The 20364-nt window shown below is 55.3% G+C and overlaps 1 protein-coding gene across 1 annotated transcript in view; it reads left to right on the top strand.

Moving 5' to 3' along the window:
* MSI2 (musashi RNA binding protein 2) overlaps positions 1 to 20364 on the top strand; it is a 261173-nt gene that overhangs the window by 196953 nt on the left and 43856 nt on the right. Inside the window, exons 8-9 of the mRNA XM_082493345.1 lie at positions 2887 to 2969; positions 12838 to 12952. Coding sequence (XP_082349471.1) covers positions 2887 to 2969; positions 12838 to 12952 — 198 coding nt within the window. The remainder of the gene's footprint in view (positions 1 to 2886; positions 2970 to 12837; positions 12953 to 20364) is intronic.

Genomic DNA, 20364 nt, shown 5'->3' with positions numbered 1-20364 from the left:
TCCTCTGATTGATTCTCAATCAGTTAAAGATGTCGGTAATGGTAAAGGTAAAATACAGGGAGCCTTCAGGTACGGACGGAGTGCCCTGCGTGGGCTCTGGGCGCGCTGGAGCTGCCCGCCTTGCCCGTCCGCCGGCTCCGGAGAGGAGGGGATACACGGTGACGTTGGGTTTTCCTACAGACCCCATCCCGGCTGGATTTTCCTGCCAAGCCGGCCAGACTGGCCTGTGCGGAACACTGGCAGAGAGCTTTCCAAAACCCGCAAATGAGTGTTGACACCTATAGACTGTTGGTTTATTCTTGGTGTAAAATCTGTAAATGCAGAAAGCTGGGTGGCTATCTGATTTAATCAGACAAATAATTTCCTGATAAGCCTATGTTTAAGCCATATGGAGTGGGATGAGAATGGGAAACTTGTTTCCGAGTCCAAACGCGTAATGACTGCAGCGGGCTTTCTTGCGGTGTTATGCATATTAAGGCTAATCTCCTCTAAATTCCCTCTCGCTCCTCCATCCTGGCAGCCAGACCTGACAAAAGTTGAAAGAGAAATCCTCAACTGCAGTACTCGCTAATGAGTTACTAATGATGAAGATGTTGCTGGTGCTCAAACAATTAATGACTTGTAGACCCGGACTGGCCGTCTCATTGCGCTGGGCAAAGCTGGTCCCCGGCGGCGCGCCGCTCCCAGCTCCGGTAATTGCCCGGCGCAGCGCGCTCCGGGATTCCTGGGATGCCGTATTCAGCCAGTTAACCACAAAAATTTTAGTTTTAACTACAGGTCTGTTTAAGGTAGATTTAAATGGAGTAATTTAGAAGGCAAATGAAAGACTTAAGTAAAATACTTCAAGCTGCTACATGCTTTAAGTGCAAAGTAAAATAGTGTTCCGAGCGCTGGGTTTGAGTGCGATGTGCTGTCGGATGCTGTGCTATGCCTTGCAGGAGATCTAGAAACCATTTCTGGTGTGTTTTCCCCAAGAAGAGGGTCCAAGGAGGGATGGGCCATTGCCATGTGTGCTGTGCGTTCCCAAACGAGCCGGCTGGGAGCCGCTCGGACATTGCTTCGGCCGGCGCGGGAGCCAGCAAATATTGCAGCCTGCAAAATGTATCTTGTACCTGAAGGTTGCCAAAGCCCGTAGAGTTCTAATATCTTCTGCTGTGCCCCTTCAAAGCAAATCCAGCCTGTGTTTAAAACGATGCTTTGGGACCCCGGCGCAGAACCTGGGAGCGCTGGGTCTGGCAGAGGGAGCAGGTTGGAGGTGGCACTTGGGGCCGGCAGGACACGACCACGGCACTCCCTGCTGCTGGAGGGGGAGCAGGACCAGCACTGGAAGGTGCTTATTGCAGAGGGGAAGCGTCAGTAGCAACTGACGTCTGAGATGGGGCTTCACTGCCGTGTTCCCAAACAGCCGGGGGCTGGGATGGGCAGAACGGGATGGACAGACACGCGGCCGGTGGCAGATGGGACCCGGCTCCTTCGGAGGCAGCACAGACAAAACTGCTTCGCCGCCGTGGATGGCTGAGGGGAGGGATGCTCACTGGGCAAAACTCTTCAGGATAAATAACACCGGGCGGCGTTGGTTCCCCAACACCTCCCTCCTCCTTCCCCCGTCACCCCAGCAGGAGCGACGGCGCTGCCGGGGCTGCCCCAGCTCCGGCCGGTTCGGCTCAGCCCGGTGCCGCGAAGACGCTTCACGTGCCGTTTCAGCGGCCTTGAGTCGGGCAGTGTTTTCACTGCAGTCTGGGGGATGGAGTTCATCCTGTTGTTATGTTTTTGAGATTTCATTAGCTTAATTGGTGTCGATGTTGACTCATCAAGCCTTTGCCAGAAACGTAGTGCATAAGACTGGTTTTTGTTTGTTAGCTTGACTGTATTTCTCTTTGAAGGAATGAGCAGGGAGCGTGGCTGTGTGTAGCTGCCGTGGGCTGCCGGATTTCTTTAGTGTGTCGTTCCTGCAGCCGTGTGGCCCCAGCAGAGCAGACGCAGTGTAGAGCTACGAGCGGGCAGCAGGCATCAAACCACCCGAAAGCAGCCCGAATCCACCGCTCCTTTGAAGCGGCAGTGGCGAAGAGAGGAATGATTAGATCAGAAGCCTTAAACGTAATGGTTTCTCGGAGGCCTCGGGATGTCCCGATGAGGTATTAGAGGAAGTAATTCAGGAAGAAAGGGACAAATAACCACCTCCGGAGCCCGGCTGACCCGCGGGGCCGGCTGCATCCGCAGGGGAGGGAGCTGCGGTGGCTGCGCCGCCGGCCCCGGCACGCAGCAGCGGGGACGGGTGGTGTTTGCTCAAAGCGAATGGAAACAAAGCGCTGCTGCGTGTTTGGGAAAGCATTAGGGGTTTTTTTCCTCACTTGGGGTAAATGAGGAATCATCTTCTGTCTTCCCAGATTTGTATTTTTTTGGGTCGTGTAATGAGTCAGCTCTAATGGAGAAGTCCGGTGGAATTAAGCAAGAGATAAAATCAATATGGTTCCATAGAAATATAATTGGATTTTGTAGAGATTGCTCTTAGAAACCTATAAGGTGTAAAAGAAAATACGGCCTTATTGTAGTTTCTGAGCCATTGTGTAACCAGGGTGTAACTATCCATTAAATTCTGCAGGATGGATCAAAAAATCCATAAGGAAGTTTTAATTCTCCATTAAATCCTATGGAAGAGCTGGAACAGAACTGTATTAATTTTCCCCGAGACAATACTTCTTCCCTCCGTTAGTTTATAACAAGTTCGGCGACAGCTCCGTAGACAACAGGTGTATTTACACGTGCATATTTCTATGAAAGTTTTCCAAAGTCCCGATGGCTAAGTGGTGCTTTACTGAAATTACATTGTTTAACCTAACTAATACTTTCCTTTCCCTCTCCCCTTTTTGTTTCTTTATTAAACAGGATTTGGCTTCGTAACTTTTGAAAATGAAGACGTGGTGGAAAAAGTCTGTGAAATTCATTTCCACGAAATCAATAATAAAATGGTGAGTCGGTTTTGTTCCGTGGCGCGTGTCGGTGGCAGCGAGCCCTCCCCCTTTGTCACGGGCAGGTGCCGTGCCCGGGTGGTGGCCCTTTGGGACAACCTTCTCCGTGAGGTTAACGGGGTGCCGGGCACGCCGTGCCTGGCACAGGTGTCATGGGGATGGGCTGCTGAGCCTTGACCTTGGTCAGCCCCTGCTGCTGTCCCTCTGCCAGCGGGACGGGTGTCTGTCCCCCCGCGAACTCAGGCAGCCGCCCCGGAGCAGGTTTTGGTGTGGGAAGCCAAAAGGGTGAAGGTGGTGTGAATGGACCTGCTCGGCACCGTGGCCATCCTCGGAGAAGCCCTCCTTCTCCTGCCCTGCTCTTGGGACGCGCCGTGGGGGCTGCCGAACGGCTGCGTGAGGGGTTTTCAGGAGGGAAGGGGGTAGGTGCTGCAGACCGTGTGCTCCCAAAATAGCTGTTCTGGTTGAGCTCCCCAGTCCTGGCGCTGCTCTGACGGTGCTGCTGCCTGCTGGACCGTGTCCCCTGGGAAGTCGTGGCTCTCTGCCGTCGAGCCGCAATCGCGTTCCACCCAGGCCCAGCCGAGGAGCCAGACCTGGGTGAAGGTTGTCCTGAACGACAGTCGGGTCCCAGGTTGCGGGTTGCCCTGGCAGGAGCGCCACTGCGGCAGATGAGAAAGGGCATCTGTATTTCGATTGATGCAGTAACTTTGATATTTTCAGCTGAAATATTCTTCTTCCCTTTGTCAAAACATCCTTTGCTTCTCAAATGTGTATTCAGATATGCATTGTATATTGGTCTGATATGTGTTCACAGACTTTAAATTCAATAATAGAGCTTTTAGTGTGGATAAGATCAAAGCAATCTCCTTGGCATATGCTGGAGGCCTGATTCAATATTTGACTTGCTAATTTTTCCCAGGGCACCGAAATAATATTCTTCATATTGTTCCTCGCTGCAATATGCGTCTGAAATAAAAGCGAGGGTCCCCTTGGCAAACTGCGTGGTGGGATGGCAGGGCTGGGGCAGCTCCCCTTGCCCAGGAGCCTCTCACCCCCCCCCGGGGGGCGCCGCGGGCTTTGCCCCCACCCTGTCCCAGCATCCCGCTGCTTCCCCCGCCGCCGCCTGCTCCGGGGCTTTCCTGCCCGCCACCAGCGATCCCTCGCCCGAGATACGTGTGGGTTGTGGGGGAGGCTCGTTCTGCTGTAGAGTTACTAAATGCTGATTAATCTGCCTGAAAACAAAACAGAAAGAATGAGCCACAGCCGCCCCCACCCCGGCATCCAGGCGACAGACCCAGCAACTAATTAGGAACGCTTGGAATGTAAATTCGGGTAAGACACGTCAGTGGGGAGAGAAGAGCTGCAGTGCCACACTCCAGGATTTTCCCACCGCTTCGTCGCGGGTGGGTGCGTGTCACGTCGTACCCCGTGGGTTTAGTTATTGCGCTCCATAGGTGTGTCTCCGGAGGGGGGCTCAGCCTTCGCCTGGTGCAGGTCAGCGCTGCCCACTGTGGCCCTGGTGAGGTGCGGGACGTGGGCTGGAAGGAGCAGCCGGGTGCTGCCGTGTCCCGGCAAAACCGGCACCGGCAGCGGGGCAGAGCGCATTATTTGATGGCTGCTAGCGGGGTGCAGACCTTCCCCGGCTGTTTGCGGAGCTCTGCTAGGGGAGGAGCGGCGGGAGCGTGGGTGGGAGGGCTTCTTCTCAGATGAAAGGCTGCACGGGGGGGTAACAGCAGTGCAGGGAACGGGGAGGACGGGACAGGGCGAAAACACTCATGGAACATCACAAAGAGCAAAAGAAACAGTGTAGGCTGTCGGTGTTTTGTTGTCGCGGATAATTAAAAGATCTTCTCCCCGGCTCTCTGCGCCTGCTTGGTGCACCATCCAGATGCCGCGATGCTTTTGAGCGTTCTCTTGTCGCTTCTTCCACAGCCCTGATTTTAAAAGCAGCCCACGAGGGAGGAGATGAGACATGATCCTGTCTTGGGACTGACTCATCGTATTGCTGATGTGTCTGCGGATTAATTCCCAAACCCATGCAGGGGCGGGAGAGTTGTGCACGCGTGTGTGACGGTGAGCCGGCGCAGATGGCCGGGGGTGACACACAGCTGGCTGGGGGTCAGAGTTGGGCGCAGGCGTACTTTCCACAGCGCCCTCGCAGACTGACCACCCCTGACCACACGTTTTTAACGTGTCCCCCCCCAGTGCTGGGCTGCGAGGGGGACGGGGTCTCGCAGCCCCAGCTCGGGGCAATGGGGTTTGCAGCCGCTCGATGAGCTGCGGCGCGGACACTCCGTCCCCTCAGCTGGGGCAGCCGTGGCTCTGCGGGCACCAGCTCGCCCCGAGCTCGCTCTTTCTCATCTCCTGAATGCTGTCATTTCCCCGAAACGCGGGGGCAAGCAAAGGGTCGCGGGGCTGCTGTTGTTCACCAGCCTATTTCTAGCCTCCCGTCTCCCTGGCAGGCTATTTTTAGCCCACCCATTCTGCTTCTGTTGCCATCCGTAAAGCTTAGAATGTCAAATGTAATATTAAACGAGCAGTGTGAAAGCAAAAGGAAAATGCCAGTGAGGTATTTTAATAAATGAAACTTGGAATTTACGTGGGAGGCCAAAGATGCTCTCCAGACATTGCAAAGGGGGAACAAATAAAACCCAAACAAGTTATCCCCAGAATATCGTTCCTCTGACGCGAGCGGGCGGCTCTGCAAAGAGAAGCATGGTTTTCTAAGGGGCTGCAAAAGTCGCTGGAAAAGAACCGTGATGGAGTGATTTCTTTTCCTTTAGATCCCACTGTGGTAGCGCCATTGGCGTCACGGGTACAGTGGGACAAGCGCCGGCGAGCGGTGCAGTGAGCCGAGCCTGGCCCGGGCGCTTTGCGCTTGGAGTCGGGATCTCGGGTCAGGCCCTGCAGTGGCCGACAAACGTGTTAGGCTGTTCTAAAATAGGCTTTGACGCTGCGTAGCACCTGGGGCTGTTTCTCTCGCTCATGGTGGGATTTTGGGGGTTTCGTGGGTTTTTTGTTGTGGGTTTTTTTTAATAGATCGGCACTCTTGGGGCTTCTCCCCGGACTGGCAGCCCTCGCTGTGTGGTGACGCTTTAGACGTGTATATCACACACCAACTGCCTTTGGGTTTTCATCCAAATACTTAATAGTCTAAGGCACCTCCATCCCTGGAAAGACACCACGTGCAGAAGGCAGGAGGGCGCACGAGACTGTCCGTGTCCGAGGTCCCTGCAGTAACCGGGAGCGGAGGAAATGCAACGTGCAGCCAGCAAACCACCTCCGACCTCGCAGAGACGTTTTGAGAAGCCGCCGGGTCCTTTGCCAGCTGGACACCATGGAAGGCAGAGGTCAACCCCCAGATGCGGCGTCGGGCCTCGTGCGTGATCCTGCTGCCTCTCCAGTTGGTGTCTTACTGGTGTCGGTGGTGGGAGGGGATGCATGGAGCACAGTGCAGGGGTGACGCGTGCCGTGCTGCTCTGCTCTTTCCAGGCAGGGCCCTGGGGCGTTGTAGGTGGCTGGTTCTGGAGCAGATGTCTTCGGGGAGGCTTCACCAAATGACCCTGCCCCATCTGCATACGAAGCGCCCGGGTCAGGCAGTGGCTGTGGGGCTGAGAATGGGATGTGGCATTGGCTAGCCCAGAAGGCATGTCAGGGGACAAAGGGGGGAGTTATAGGACGTGGGAGATTTTCTTGTGGGCGTTGCTTAATCTGGGTCCAGAAATCGCCCTTCTCCCTTGTGGGGAAATTGTTTTAGTGCTGTAAGCGTGTTTTGATGCTTTTGTCCCAAACTTGCAAAGCTCATCACACCTTGTCACTCCCTCACCCCTCCCAGCCTTCCGTGGGGACACTGACCCCCCTTTAACACTCAAAGCAAGTAACCGGAGAGTTAAGAAAGTAACCGGAGAGTTAAGAAACAACCTCCAGTGGCCAGAAATTAAGTATGGCAGCTCCAGTTCAAGGACCCTACTGCAGTCCCTGGGAACCTCTTTGGAGTTGGGGTTGTCCCTTCATTTGGCACATCTGTAGGACCAACCAAAAGGGAGATGTCATCGCGAGTGGGGCATACGGCCACCGAGGCTGAAAGTGTCCCTGACCCTGGGGAGTCCGGTTGTCAGCGAGTCCCAGGGGAGCATCACTGCCCGTTGCTTCCGACTGTAGGATCACTACCAGCTTGTAGAGCCGGAGCCTGACCCATGAGTGGTGGGAGAGCGTGTGTGGGCGCCGCTGTGAGCTGTCGTGCGAAGAGGCCGATGGTCGTGGTGACGGGTTCTCAGCAGAGGGCTCATTGCGGGAGTGGGGGTGACAGGACCCCGTGGAGGGCGGTACACGAGGTGTCACTGCCAGCAGTGGTGAGGCTGAAGGGGCGGTCGCTTTGGAAACCCCATCTGTCAGGTGAAGGACACCGCAGACCGCTCGCGGGTTGGGCGCACTCTGTAGTGTTGGTCTCGAATGTGCTGTAAATGACGGAGCTGGTGAGCTCTCCAGTGACGCCGCCCTTGCCAGGGGCTCCGGGGTGGCCGCGTTCTCCCGCCCGCACAGGGCCGTAAGAGCTGCCCGGCGCCGGGTGCTCTCAGGTGCTTTGGGGACAAACTGAATTGGTGAATTGCAAGAAAGCGGCAGACGGCTCTGCTCTCCCATAGCGGCCGACTTCTCTTACGCTCTGAGGATGCGCTGAGCAGCCTCTGACCCCGTCATGCCCACCCCACCTTTGTCCGGGATCTAATTTTTTTTTAAATACGCTTATAACCTTCCTGCTGTTGCCTGGTGTGGCGCTGCCGCGGGACTGGGCGAATACAGGTTTCTCTGTTAGAGGCGCGCTCGTTTTGGCTCCCCGAGGTAACGGGATCTCAGCTAACTGTGACTCGCACGTTGCCGGCAAGACAAAGTTGCCTTGTCTTTGGGTGGTAAAATGGGGTTTTGTGCATTGTGAATATGTGCGCGTTCTGCTTTCCCCAAAATAGCCCTGGTTTCCCTGGAAAGCTGTTGGTCGCGGGTTTTTGAGACATCCTGGTGCTGGGAGCTGACAGCCTGTTTTGTTGCGCCGGGTATAAGAGGCTTTTCACTCCCCATCTCAGCAGTCCGGGGTTCTAGCGGCTTTGACTGCTCGGCTTGACCCAAGAGTACCCCAGTGTAACTTAATTCTCCAAACTAGACTAAACAAAAATAGTGAATTTTAGTTTCCCTGCATTTTCTTTTTTTTTTTTCAGCCTTAGAGTTAAAACTTTCTTTGTTAGGCTGCTGAAAGCAAAGCACATCCCTCATACAGGGGAGGTGGAAAAAATCTGGAAATGATTAAGATGTACAGAAACGCTGAGCTGGAAGTTTGTGCGGGATCCAGATTTATGTGCAGAGTACCCGCATCGGGCAGGCTCTCGGGGGCGATTCGGTACAGAGCTGAGCGCTGACTCGTAAATCCAGATCCGTTCCCTCTTGGAGAAGCCCCATTGCCCGTCCCGCTCTGCCGGCACACGTGTGACGTCCCTGCTGCCCCCAGGGTTTGCCCTCGCGGTACGCGTGGCTGTGGGATGGTTATGGCCATCTCCGTCCCCTTCCCCATGGAGGAGCGGGCTGGCTTCTTGCAGACAAGCCGCCTGGCCCCTTTTTTTCCCCTTTTGCTGCCTTTTTTGGGGAAGAGGCACCGTTGCAGCCCACCGCCGGTTTGCTAACGTGGTGCTTCACCTCCTGTTGCTGCGTTTTCCCCGTTTGCCGGTGGGATGGTGCGTGGGCAGCTCCTGCAGAGCACCTCAAGGCCTGACATTGCTGAACGGGGAGTGTAAAAATCCACCCGAGGCGTGCAGGCGGGATGGGGTCACGCAGCCCCTATCCTGCATGGCATCCCTCCCCGGGGGAGGAGTCTCTGCTGGGTAACGGAGAATATTTTTGCCCTCAATATGGGGTATATTTGTTTACAAAGGCTTGGGAATTATTTTTCTTTCCTACTGGTGACTTTTTCTTCCCCTTTAAATCCCAGTTAAAACTTCTTTGCAGCTCACTGCCATTCCCTTTATATCCTCGTGTGCTGTGAAAATCGTAAATTACGCTAGTCTTTCAGAGAGCAGCGGTAGGCTGTTTTGTGGTTGCAAAAGCTAATTACTGGGTTATTGTTTCTAACGGTGCTAATCCAAACTTCATTTTCCTGTTAATTGTCCATCGAGCCAGGCTAGATTGTTTTTATCATCCTGACTGTTCGCAGCGCAAGCGGCCGCGAGGTGTAACCAATGCCGCCGTGACATTTGGAGTGGTGGCGAACCCGAAAAACGTGGTTGTGAAATGAAATGACACACTTGTGGTGCTCACCCCCGGTCATTTGGCTGGAGGAATTAGATTGGCATTACTCCTGTTAAATGCCCCTCTGATTAAAAATAAGCAAAGGCCGGTTTGAGAGGACGTTGCTGAGCTGCCGCGCTGGCGTGCGGGGAGGTGTGGAGCTGGCCGTGGCCCTGGGCTCTCGGGGGCGGCCGGTGAGAGGGGAGGTAGCAACAGGCTGCCGGCTTCAGGCTGAGTGGCTTTCTGGGGGCACTGAGGGTTTTTTTGGGGGAGCGCACAGCTCAATCAGGCTGAAACCCACCATCAGGGCTCAGGCTTAAGCCTCCCTGGGAAGCTCTGAAGGCTTCGTACCCGCGGGGCGGTGATGGGGCTGGGGCCGGGCACACCTATCCTGCGCTGTCCTCGTCCCCGGCCCCGCTCCGACAGCGGCACTGCAGCGTGCGAGCGGCTGCTCCATGAATTCACAGCATCCCAGACTGGTGGGGGCTGGAAGGGCCCTCTGGAGCCCCCCCAGTGCCACCCCCCGCCAGAGCAGGGGCACCTCCAGCAGTGGCACAGGACACCTCCAGGCGGGTTTGGAATGGCTCCAGAGGGGGAGACTCCCCCCCTCTCTGGGCAGCTGTGCCAGTGCTCTGCCGCCCCCACAGGAGAGAAGTCCCTCCTCAGGTTGAGATGGGACTTCCCACGGTCACGTTTGTGCCCGTTCCCTCTTGTCCTGTCACCGGGCACCACTGAAAGGAGACTGTTCCCATCCCCCACACCCTCCCTTCGAGTATTGATAAGTGTTGATGAGATCTCCCCTCAGTCTTCTCTTCTCCAGACCGAACAGCCCCACGTCCCTCAGCCTTTCCTCATAAGAGAGATGCTCCGGTCCCCTCATCATCTCCGTAGCCCTTTGCTGGACCCTCTCCAGCAGAGATGAGAAGTTTTCTGTTCCCTTTTCTTTCTCTTTTTGTCTTAATATCAGGGTCTGGGAGCCCTGTGGGGTGCCGCGGGACCCGCCACTGCGCTCTTAGGCGTGCGCCCGCGCTGTCCCGTGCCCGCAGCGGCCCGCGTGGGGGCGCAGGGGACGGGGGAGGGGAGGTTGGTGGCCCTGGCTGGAGGACACGCCGGCCCTCGCCGCAGCTCTCCCTGGGGTGTTTCTCTCCCGGAGGAATTGCTGCCCCGACAGCGCTGAAGAGGAGACGGAGGAAGTCGCTGGCCCTGCTGTGGCTGTGCCTGAGATTCGGGATGTCCGGAGAGTGGATCTCTTAACACCGCTCTTGCTCTTGCTCCTGCTTGCCCGTTTTCCCCGTTTTCCCCGTTTCCCGGGCTGTGCGCACACATCTCCCCGCTGCAGCCCTCCCCGGCCCCTCTCTGCCCTTCTCCGGCTGCCTCCTGCGAGGACCCAAGCGCTTCTTGGCAGAAAAGTAGCAAAAGATGAACTCCAGTAGAACTTTGCTCCAAACTTCACTGGGTTGGGGCAGCTCGTTCGCAAGAAGCGCATGTTTTGACAGCGTTGGCAGTGTCTGAGCGTTGTAGCCTGGGGAAGTTGCAGGCAAGCGAAGTAAATAGGGTCTGTGGAGGTTTGCGGCAGAAAGGGGAGGAGTAGGTGGTTTTGTTTAAAATACTCCCATTACAGTCAGTTAACCTTTATGTTACCTAAATGAAAATTGCATAAACCTGAAATTTTCGCTGATCGGGTTGCCTAGGAACAGGCAGTGGGTTTTCATAAGACAATGAATACGCAGTCACCGATCGGGCTATTAGGCACCGAGACGTTGAGCCAAATTATGCTGGGTTTGCCTGGGGTAGCTGCCTGCTTGCGCGCGGGATGCGAGTGATGGAGGTGATGCGGAAGACACGACCCTGCGCAGAGCCGACCCTCCGACTCTGCCACGACAAGCAGCCCCGTTCCCGAGCCCCTGCCGCGGGCTGGCGCTGCCGTGGGAGGGCTGAGGGCTGCGCGGGGCTGTGCCACCACTGCTGCCGGGAGTGCAGCCCCGGCTTGCGGCACCCCTGGTGCCTCTCCGGTCTGGGCAGGAGAGGGCTGAGGGGAGCGTAAATCACAGCATCCCAGACTGGTGGGGGCTGGAAGGGCCCTCTGGAGCTCCCCCACTCCCACCCCCCGCCAGAGCAGGGGCACCTCCAGCAGTGGCACAGGACACCTCCAGGCGGGTCTGGAATGGCTCCAGAGGGGGAGACTCCCCCCCTCTCTGGGCAGCTGTGCCAGTGCTCTGCCGCCCCCACAGGAGAGAAGTCCCTCCTCAGGTTGAGATGGAATTTCCCCTGTTCTGGTGTGTGCCCGTTGCCCCTCGTCCTGTCGCTGGGCACCACTGAGGAGAGTCTGGCCCCGTCCTCTTGCCACCCGCCCCGTAGGTATTGATCAGCACTGATGAGGTCCCCTCTCAGCCTTCTCCTCCCCGGGCTGAACAGCCCCGGGGCTCTCAGCCGTTCCTCAGCAGAGAGGTGCTCCAGTCCCTGAGCATCTTCACGGCCTCCGCTGGACCCTCTCCAGCAGTTCCTGTCCTTGACCCGGGGAGCCCCGAACTGGACACAGCGCTGCAGATGTGGCCTCCCCGGGGCAGAGCAGAGGGGGAGGATGATGTGCAAAGGCGATCGAGGAACTGGTTGAGGAACGAAGCTCGAGGCATAAAGCTCAAACCTCTGGATTCAGCGCGAGACCCTTAACCCCTTACACCAGTGATCCTTATCGTGCAAACCGTACTGGTGGGGCAGACGGCGGCTTGGGGCTTCCCCACACGCGTGCGTGTCTGCACATCGTCCTGTTGCTCAGAGCATGGACTGAGGTGTAGAGACACAGAAATGGGTTGGGATAACTCTGGTTAGCTCCAGACGAGCTTACCAGCGTGGTCGTAGCACCAGTGCCGATGGGAGCACAGGGGCAGTCTGCTGGGGGATGCGAGTCGGCGGTGCTGGAGCTGGAGAACATGGAAAAGTGCTTCATTTCTCCCATTTCCCATCCCAAAAGAGGCTGGGAAGCAGCAGCCGGCGGTGTGGCTGGGGGGCCTGGGTGTCCTGCCGCCGGCTGGGCTGGGTCGCCGCCTCTCACGAGGTGTTGGCGGAGCCGCGCAACGTGGTTCAAGTGGCATTAAGCAACTTCAAAAGGCAGCAGGAGTAACTGGAAGTGAAAGAATGCAGATAGTTTATTAATAGGGTTTACGGAAATTTTCTGCCGGGTAGAAATATTGATTCTTTATTCCTATTTTAAAAGAAGCTTTTTGTAATGATCACCGAGAGTCATTTTCTGTTATCGATTGCAATAGAGCTGTGCTGGAGCCCTCCCTCCATTCATCGCGCGCCCACGAGTACCATTGAGAGGGAACGCGGCACAGGTTTTCCTTTCAGGAACACGGCAACTTCTTAAATCAGCATTTCTGTCATCTTTCCAGCGGGGTTTTGCTATGTGTGTTTAAAGAGACATAACACGTTTGCTCTTTTAAATCCGTTTACACTATTCTTAAAGTTCACCTTTGAGGGGGAGGCGGTGCGGGGAGGCAAATGCTAAAAATAAAACTCCCCCCTTAAGTAGATCACTTCTGCATTTGACATTTACATGGAATTCATTTGCATCTCATTTGTACATGTTTCTGCTCAATAGGTAGAATGTAAGAAAGCACAACCTAAAGAAGTGATGTTTCCACCAGGGACGAGAGGAAGGGCACGTGGATTACCGTATACCATGGACGCTTTTATGCTAGGGATGGGAATGTTGGGTAAGTGCCGGAGCCACCGCACGTCTCCCGGAGCCAGCGGCTCCCGTCTTGTCTCCCTGATTTCCGAACGCTTAAGGCGTAGGGGTGAGCAAATCCCTGCACCCGCGTGGGTGCGAGTCTGAAACTTCAGCAGGGGCGGAGTGGGGAAAATAATCCTGTCTGTGGTAAATGATTAACTCCCCCCCCCCCCCCCCTTTCCTGGAGTATAAAAATTTGCATTTAAATGGATGTTTTAAATAGCCTGTTTTACTCTTACTCGCAAAAATAGAATGATGAAAGATGCAGTGTGTTCATCCTGACTAAAAATGATCTCTCCCCTTTTTTAGAGGAATTGAGTCACACATTATTCCCCTTCTTTTAAAGGTATCTTTGACAGTTCAGCATAGATAATTGAAAATCTTGCCGGTTCTTAAATGGCATGCGAGATGGAGAAAGCAGGGAGATGTGTAACAGTATAGGTCGCAACAATAATTACAAGTTTCAAGGAGATGGAACGGTATTTTAGTCCAGAGTATTGTGTCCAGAAAATACTAATTAAATGGGATAAATGATATTTAATGGCAAAATTCTATTTGTGCATGAGGTCTATTTAGTTAAAATTGGTTCTCATTTGTTTCTGCCTGGATAGTTCTTCTTTCTGTGTAATGTGACAACCTCTCAATACTCTGTCTTCAGATTTACTAAGCCAAAAAGCCATTAATCCATTCCCAGCATATTTCTGTAAAACCCCATATATTTTCAGCTTTCTGCTCCCTTTGTATCACTGGACTTTCCCTTGGTTGTCACCTGCTGTGTCCCTAAAGCGTGCATGAACGAGAGGGCGTCTGGAGGTGTTCCCAGGCAGAACGGAGCCTTTCCCAGCCGAACGTCCCTGGTACCCGCCCCCTCCGGGACGCTTTGGATTTTCTGTCCTGGGTTCGGACGATCCCAGAAGCTGAGCGCAAAAGCCAGCCTGGAAGGGTGGTGCCTGGTTGTCCTGAGCTCTGCCGAGCAGGTCCGTGGGCTGTCTGAGATGCCGGAGGACCCCAAGGCTCCCGGAGTGGGCGTCAGGTCGTAGGACTCGGTTGCTAGGAGTGTCAGGCTGTTACGCTGAGATGTCTGCCTCCAGGCACCGCTTGATTTGATAGGGAAAACTTTCCTGCCATGTTTGCTTTATCTCTGAATTAATAGTACTTCTGTTCGCGTGGCTGGAACGATCCATTTCGGGGATGTGTAATTGGGTTATTTCAGCTGATCATCTATTTTTCTGTCCCCACACTCCACCGCCACCCTGCCCCATAGTGTCTGGAAATTACATTTTATGGTTAAAATATTTATCTTGTTCTAGTCAGTCTGTGATTTCGTTACCTGTACATTCCCTGTGTGCTTCAGCATATGTACTTTATTTCCGTTGTTTCTCTTTCTTTTCCGCTTGCGGTGCCTGAGGTTTGGGGTGGTGGAGGTGCCGCGGTGCCGCCTTGCTGGCCCGTCCCGCCCGGCTGCTGGAGCAGAGAGCCCGGCTCACCCCGGGCTGGGCAAAAACACCCCGGGCAGCATCGTCCCTCTTCTGCTCACCAGGGGCAGAGGTGCCTCAACCCTTCTCCTCGCAGCCGGGCAGGGGGTGAACGGAGCCGCGGTCCACCCCAGTGACCTGAAGGCAAGATTCAGCCCTCAAGTGCGGCGTGAGTCATTCCCACCAGGGCTGCCTCTCTGGAAAAAGACCGTTTCAAGCCGTAAGAAGTAAGGGAAGAAGCCTTCAGCGAGCGGATCTGCGTCTGCACAGGGCAAGCGATGCGGGTGCCTGTCGGCAAATCCCCGTCCTGCGGCGGTGGGGTGGGTCAGGTCACCCCGACCGGCTCTGCTCCGGCCCCTCTTGCAACGTGCTCTTACTAGACTTCAAATCAGGGCGACTTGCTGAGAATTAATGATTGATTCGTGTTGAAGGCCAGATGCTTCATTATCTGCTCTAGCTGTTTTTTTCATCTTCCAAGTTCCTGCTCGCTACGGTGGCACCGTGTTAAATAATGAAGAGCTACACAAGGCAACCGCAGCACAGGAGAGCACGGCTGTCTGCATGGCCGTTATAAACCCCCGTTTTCAAAGGCTGCCTGGAAGAGATGGCTTCGAGGGGGCTGAGATGGGCAGCGGCTCCACGGGGAGCCCGAATCTCTCTTTCCCAAGCCCCGGCAGCTGCGTGGCGGTGGGGCCCGTCCCCGCAGGGAGAGGGGTATAATTAACCCGTCAAACGACGAGGCGCACAAAGTCACGTACCGCCGGAGGCAGCGTCTGTAGGAGCCGAGTGTTTTGCTGAGGTCCCGGGAGGCCGGTGTCAGCCCTGCCCCGTCCCTCCTTCCCGATGCTTTGCTGGACCAAAACGGAGCGATTGGGGCTGCTCTTGAAGGATTTTTATACCTGTTTCCAAAAGCCCTTGTTCAAGGTCACCTTCTCCAGATGCCGTTCGCGGGCAGAGGAGGGAGTCGGAGGAACGAACGCACGAGACAACCCAAAGGAAAGAGCAGGGAGCGACTCCCTCCAATGCTATTAAGGAAGTTGGTCTTTTTCATTAATCACAGCCTCCCCAAGGAGCCTGCCGCAGCCGGGGTCTAAAGGTGCGTAGGCAGCCGCTTCTGCGATGATTTGGTTGATTGGAACAAAATTAAAGTGTTCTTCTGAAAGGATTTTTTGACTCCGGGAGCGCGGGCAGGCTGAGCCTCTTGCCGGGACTGCTTCTGGGCTGGACGGGGCTCGGTCTGCTGGAGGGACACGCGCGGGCTCGGGGGCGACGAGGAACATTAATTAGCCACCCTGCACGAAGAGCAGGCTGGAGTGGTTTCAGTTCCCGCCGTCTCCCCCTCCCTGGCAGCCCACCCGGCAGGAATTGCTGCTCCTCAGCCCCATGGACGCTCGTGAACAGGCACCGTGTCCCCCCCAGCAGACAGCGGACCGGTGGCCGAGAAGCTTGCCGTGCGCCCAGAAACCTCACCTCTGCCGCCCGGGCCTGCTGGGCAAGCCCCCTCAGCCGAGGGCACGTGGGTGCCACTGCGTTGCCCCGTGGCGTTTTGCTCTCCATTCAGGTCTGTACTTGAAAACATGGGGGAAAAAAAAAAGGGAGAAAAGAAGAAAGCAACCGAGGAGCAACATTAACAGGAGGTCATCTCCGTCTGCCCTCCCATCTGAAGCAGCTCTGTGCGTCTGGGACACCGCTGCTGCCGTTGCGGTGGTCCCGGTGGTGACACTTGGCTCTGGAGGTGACCGCGGCACTGCTCGATCTGAGCTGCAGCCCCGCAGCGCTCGTTGCTTCAGGCGATGGGCGTCTTAGGCTTCCTGGTGTTTAATATTAAAGTTGGGCTCTTTTTAACTTGCAAAGCCCTCCAGAGACAGGAGCGCTCGGCCCGTGAAGCTTATGCCCCCAGACTGCCGAAATGATGTCTGATACGAACACCGGATTTCGGAAGCCTCCAACAGGCGGCTTACTTGGCTGCGCAGGGCGGAGCGGGGCTCTGCACTCTGCGCACCTTCCGTCTGGGTGGGCTGAGCTCACGCACAGCGGAAGTTTGTGCCCTTCAAAGAAAGTCTTTCCTTTTTTCCATCAGACTCTGTGTGACAGAGCAGCAGCCGCCGCTGGGGCAGCGCTCGGGGAGGGAGCCCGGCTCCTTCCTTCGCACCCGCGTCCCGGGACGCTGCGCAACCTGCCGGCACCCCGGCTCCTGCAGCGGCCCCCACTGCGGCCATCGCTGAGGGACGCGGCTGCGGCCAGCTTTCGCTTAGCTCTTGAATCCCCTTGAAGTAGGAGATCAGCCAACTTTGTTGGACCACCAAAGGAACTTCTACAGCGGATGTGTTTCTTCTCCATAGCTGCTCCCTAGTATGCGACCACCCCGTGTCCGTAGGAGATGAGTTTTGGATGTGTTCCCTCATGCCACAGGTGCTTAAGTCAAGGTCACGGCACATTTGAGAAAGACCCCGAGCATTTTTGTTGCAGCATGGGGCTATGCTTTGGACCATGCTTCTACTTGCAAAGGACCGGGGGTTCCTTGCTCTGGGCAGCACGAGAAGACAATAATTTTCTTGCACTTACTGGAGCATTTGAATTAATTTTGCAGCGGTCTCCAGGCCCCGGTGCACTCAGCGTTCCCACATACTAACCATGAGCTTTGTCCATGTCAGATCACCAAATTTAGAAGTGCAGAGACATTTCCGTAGTCTGGTTCAGTGGTTGTGGACACTTCCCCACTTGGAGCAGAGAAGCTGTTTCTCCCTCTGGAGGTGCTGGTGGGAGTTGGGAGTCCAGCTCAGGTCTCGTGCCCTTCCAGTGACCTTGTGCATGTGCCGTGGCAAGCTGCTCGGTCCCCAGGACCACAGGGCGCTGTGCAGAATGGAAGGTAGGGCAGTTTGCCCAGTTTCCCCTTTGTAGAACGTCTGCGATGCTCAGGCTTTACCGTGGGCCCACCAGCATGGGCTTTAGCACCGGGAATGCCGTGATGCCCTCAGGTACACTGCGAGTAAAAAGGTCGGCGTTACCTCTTTGCAGCTGTTTCCATCCTGGAAGCGGAGCCTTTGCTTTCCCCTGGGAGATCGTCTTTGCACCGAGCAGTTGCTCACACACTGCGGTGGTAATGGGCTCCATGGCCGCATTGGGCGTTGCCACCACGAAGAGTTTGACAGCCGGTTGAGCGTGACCGTCAGGGTGGTCAGTGTGGTGCTTCCAGCAGCCATCGCTCTCGCCTCGCACGCCAGCCCTGCCCAGAGAGCGCCCAGTGCAGCGCAGGATCTGCCCCACTGCAGGACGGAGCTCTGCAAGGCACCGGCACAGGGGCTGGAAGGTCAACCAGCCTGAAGCGTGGGTGCACCGGACCTGCTGCTCCTCACATCGGAGACAGGAGTGGTGGTGTGAAAGCAGTTTTGGTTGTTGGTGCGAGTTCTGCTTCCGTGGACAGGAGGGTCTCGCTTCGGAGGAGGTAATCCAGGCACAACTTGGATTTTTGGTTTAGCAACAAGGGATAATTAGAGATTGATCATGCCCCAGGACTACTGAAGCAAATAGACTGTGCGGTGCCCAATGCAGGATGAGAATGGCATCTAATGGAAATGGTGGGTAGGTCAGCATGGCCATAATTTGGCTTGATGAAGCATCCACATGGGCATGGTGTTAATGCGCTATTGATATTCAGCCAGGCAATTTCCCCCGCGCGCATCGGGCTTTGACTCGTTAGAGCAGAGCTGGGCACTGCAGCAGTAAATGAAGAGGAAAATTGAAGTAATGTTGTATTATAAATTTATGATTTCATCTGCCTGACCTAGAGAGCGTTGAGCGCTGGCGATGCAGCGAGAGCCCCCTGGGCAGCTCTGCGGGTGCCGCCGCCGTCGGGCAGCGCCGGGCTCGGCCGAGGAGAGCGGGGCTGCTGCCGTGCTGCATGCTGCCCTGGGCCTGGGGGCCAATGCGCTGGGGCAGGAGCATCCCCGGCCCCGCAGAGCATCCCAGGGCGGGGCAGCGGAATAGATGGCATCCTCCACTGCATGGACAACTCCAGAAACACCGTGGGCGGCTGCCATCCACGGCCGTGCCGGCCCAGCCGGGGGCACGGGGACCGCACCTGCAGCCCCCACTCCCTGGGGCAGACCTCAGGCACTGCCCGGCACGTCGGTCCCTGCGGCCCTGACAGTCGCGAGCTGATGGGTCTGCTTCAGAGTCATTTGAGTCAGAATAAAACTTGATTTTTCCAGTTGGCAAGCAGAGGGGCTGTGGTCGGGCGCCGCAGAGCGATTTTTCATGGTGGAGCTTGCGGTGGTGTTAATGGCACTACTTACTTAGCAAACAATCCATTTATCAATATTGTTGTTTTAAAAAAAAAAAAAAGGGAAAAAAGGTTTGTAAAGCTTAACTCTGAAAGATCTGATTTAATGACAGAGGTGATTAATTTCTAAGGGAATCCAGCTGTTGAGCTGTGAAATAAATACACAAGGGCTAAGCAGTGTGTACATATCGCTGAAAGCCGCAGCGTGCTGTCCGGGCGGCGCAGGGCTGCTTTCCCCTGGCACTGCTTAATCCCGTAATCAAAATTCGTCCAAGCATTTTTATCTTCTAGTTTTAGATTATGATTAATAGTACGTTATATGTATATATAAATCTAATTAGAAATGGAGGGACTTGCTGCGGCTGAAATGTAGCTGTACGATGTATGAGTACGTTAAAGAATAAATAAAAGCAGAGATAGGAGACCTCCCGAAGGACCATTCGGCTGCTGGACCTGTGCTCGGGGTCCAGCCCAGCTGCTGCTGTTGTCACTGCTGAGATTTCCACTGGCTTCAGACGGAGCGAGAGCAAACTTCTTGTGATGGTTTCTTGGTCTGGAGAGGTCTTTCCTGGAAACCGGAGGAGTCTGGGCTGACGCTGACAGTCAACGGGAACGTTACGCAGCATTTACTGCACAGGAATTACACAGGGTGTCCCTGTTTTTAAGAAAACCGAGCAAGGAGGTGCTGAGGATTGGAAGCGAGGAGGCAATTGTAGGGACTCTCCTTGGTGTACAGGACAGCTTGTGGCATCGGCCGTACCGGTCGGAGCAAACACCCGTGGTGGGACCAGAGAGAACCGCTGTGTTAAAACACGGCGGGTCACGGTGTGTGCAACCTTCTGCTGCCTGGAGGGTGAAAGCCCTCTGCGCTGGCGGGGTGTCAGAGTTAGCCCCCGCGGTGCTGGTGAGGCACCCCGCGGGGTGGCACCTCCGTCCCTCAGACACCGCGGGGGGGACCTCCCGCCCCCACCGCCGCCCTCCGCGGGCTCTGCCCTCTGCTGACGCCCGCCGCGGCGGGGAGCGGGCAGAGCCGCCACGCACTGCATTTACTGAGGCATCTTTATTAGCGAAATGATCTGGAGTGGTATTTTTCTCATAATCAAACTTCAAAAGGTTGGGTGAGTTTCTGCACAGATCTCAGGAACTGCTCGAGGAAGCAGTTCTCAGAGCTGGGTTTTACTTTCCGGAAAAATTAAAAGCTCTTTGACTCTCTGGCGCGTTGCTGTTGCTGCCTCTCACTCTTTGATGTGTTAACTGTTGTCCTTCACACTCCCGGGATAAAGAATTACTACTACCTTAATCTCCAACTGTCAATAGCTCTGAAGCAAAGTACATTCATTGTAAGCTCTCCAAATGTCAGAGCAAACCTGTGTTATGTGTTTAGCCTTAGCATTTGGCATTTACTCTTCCAGCTAACAAGTATGCACAGTCCTTGGACTTCACATACCAAAGTGCATGTTAATTACCTGAGTGACAGGTCTCACGCACAACGCCAGACGGGCAGGAGAGCCGGCCAGCTCTAGATGTTTCTGTTCAAGATAATAATGAAACCTTTCTGCAGTTTTGCATGAGCAGAATAAATCTCGGGGCTTAATACCTGCTGTAAAATCAAGTCTCGCCCATCCTCCGCGTCATTTT

The sequence above is a fragment of the Vanellus vanellus genome (assembly GCF_965231255.1).
Source record: "Vanellus vanellus genome assembly, chromosome: 19".
Classification (NCBI taxonomy): Eukaryota; Metazoa; Chordata; class Aves; order Charadriiformes; family Charadriidae; genus Vanellus; species Vanellus vanellus.
Note: the sequence above shows the minus strand (reverse complement) of the source record. Positions and strands in the feature narration are given on the sequence as shown.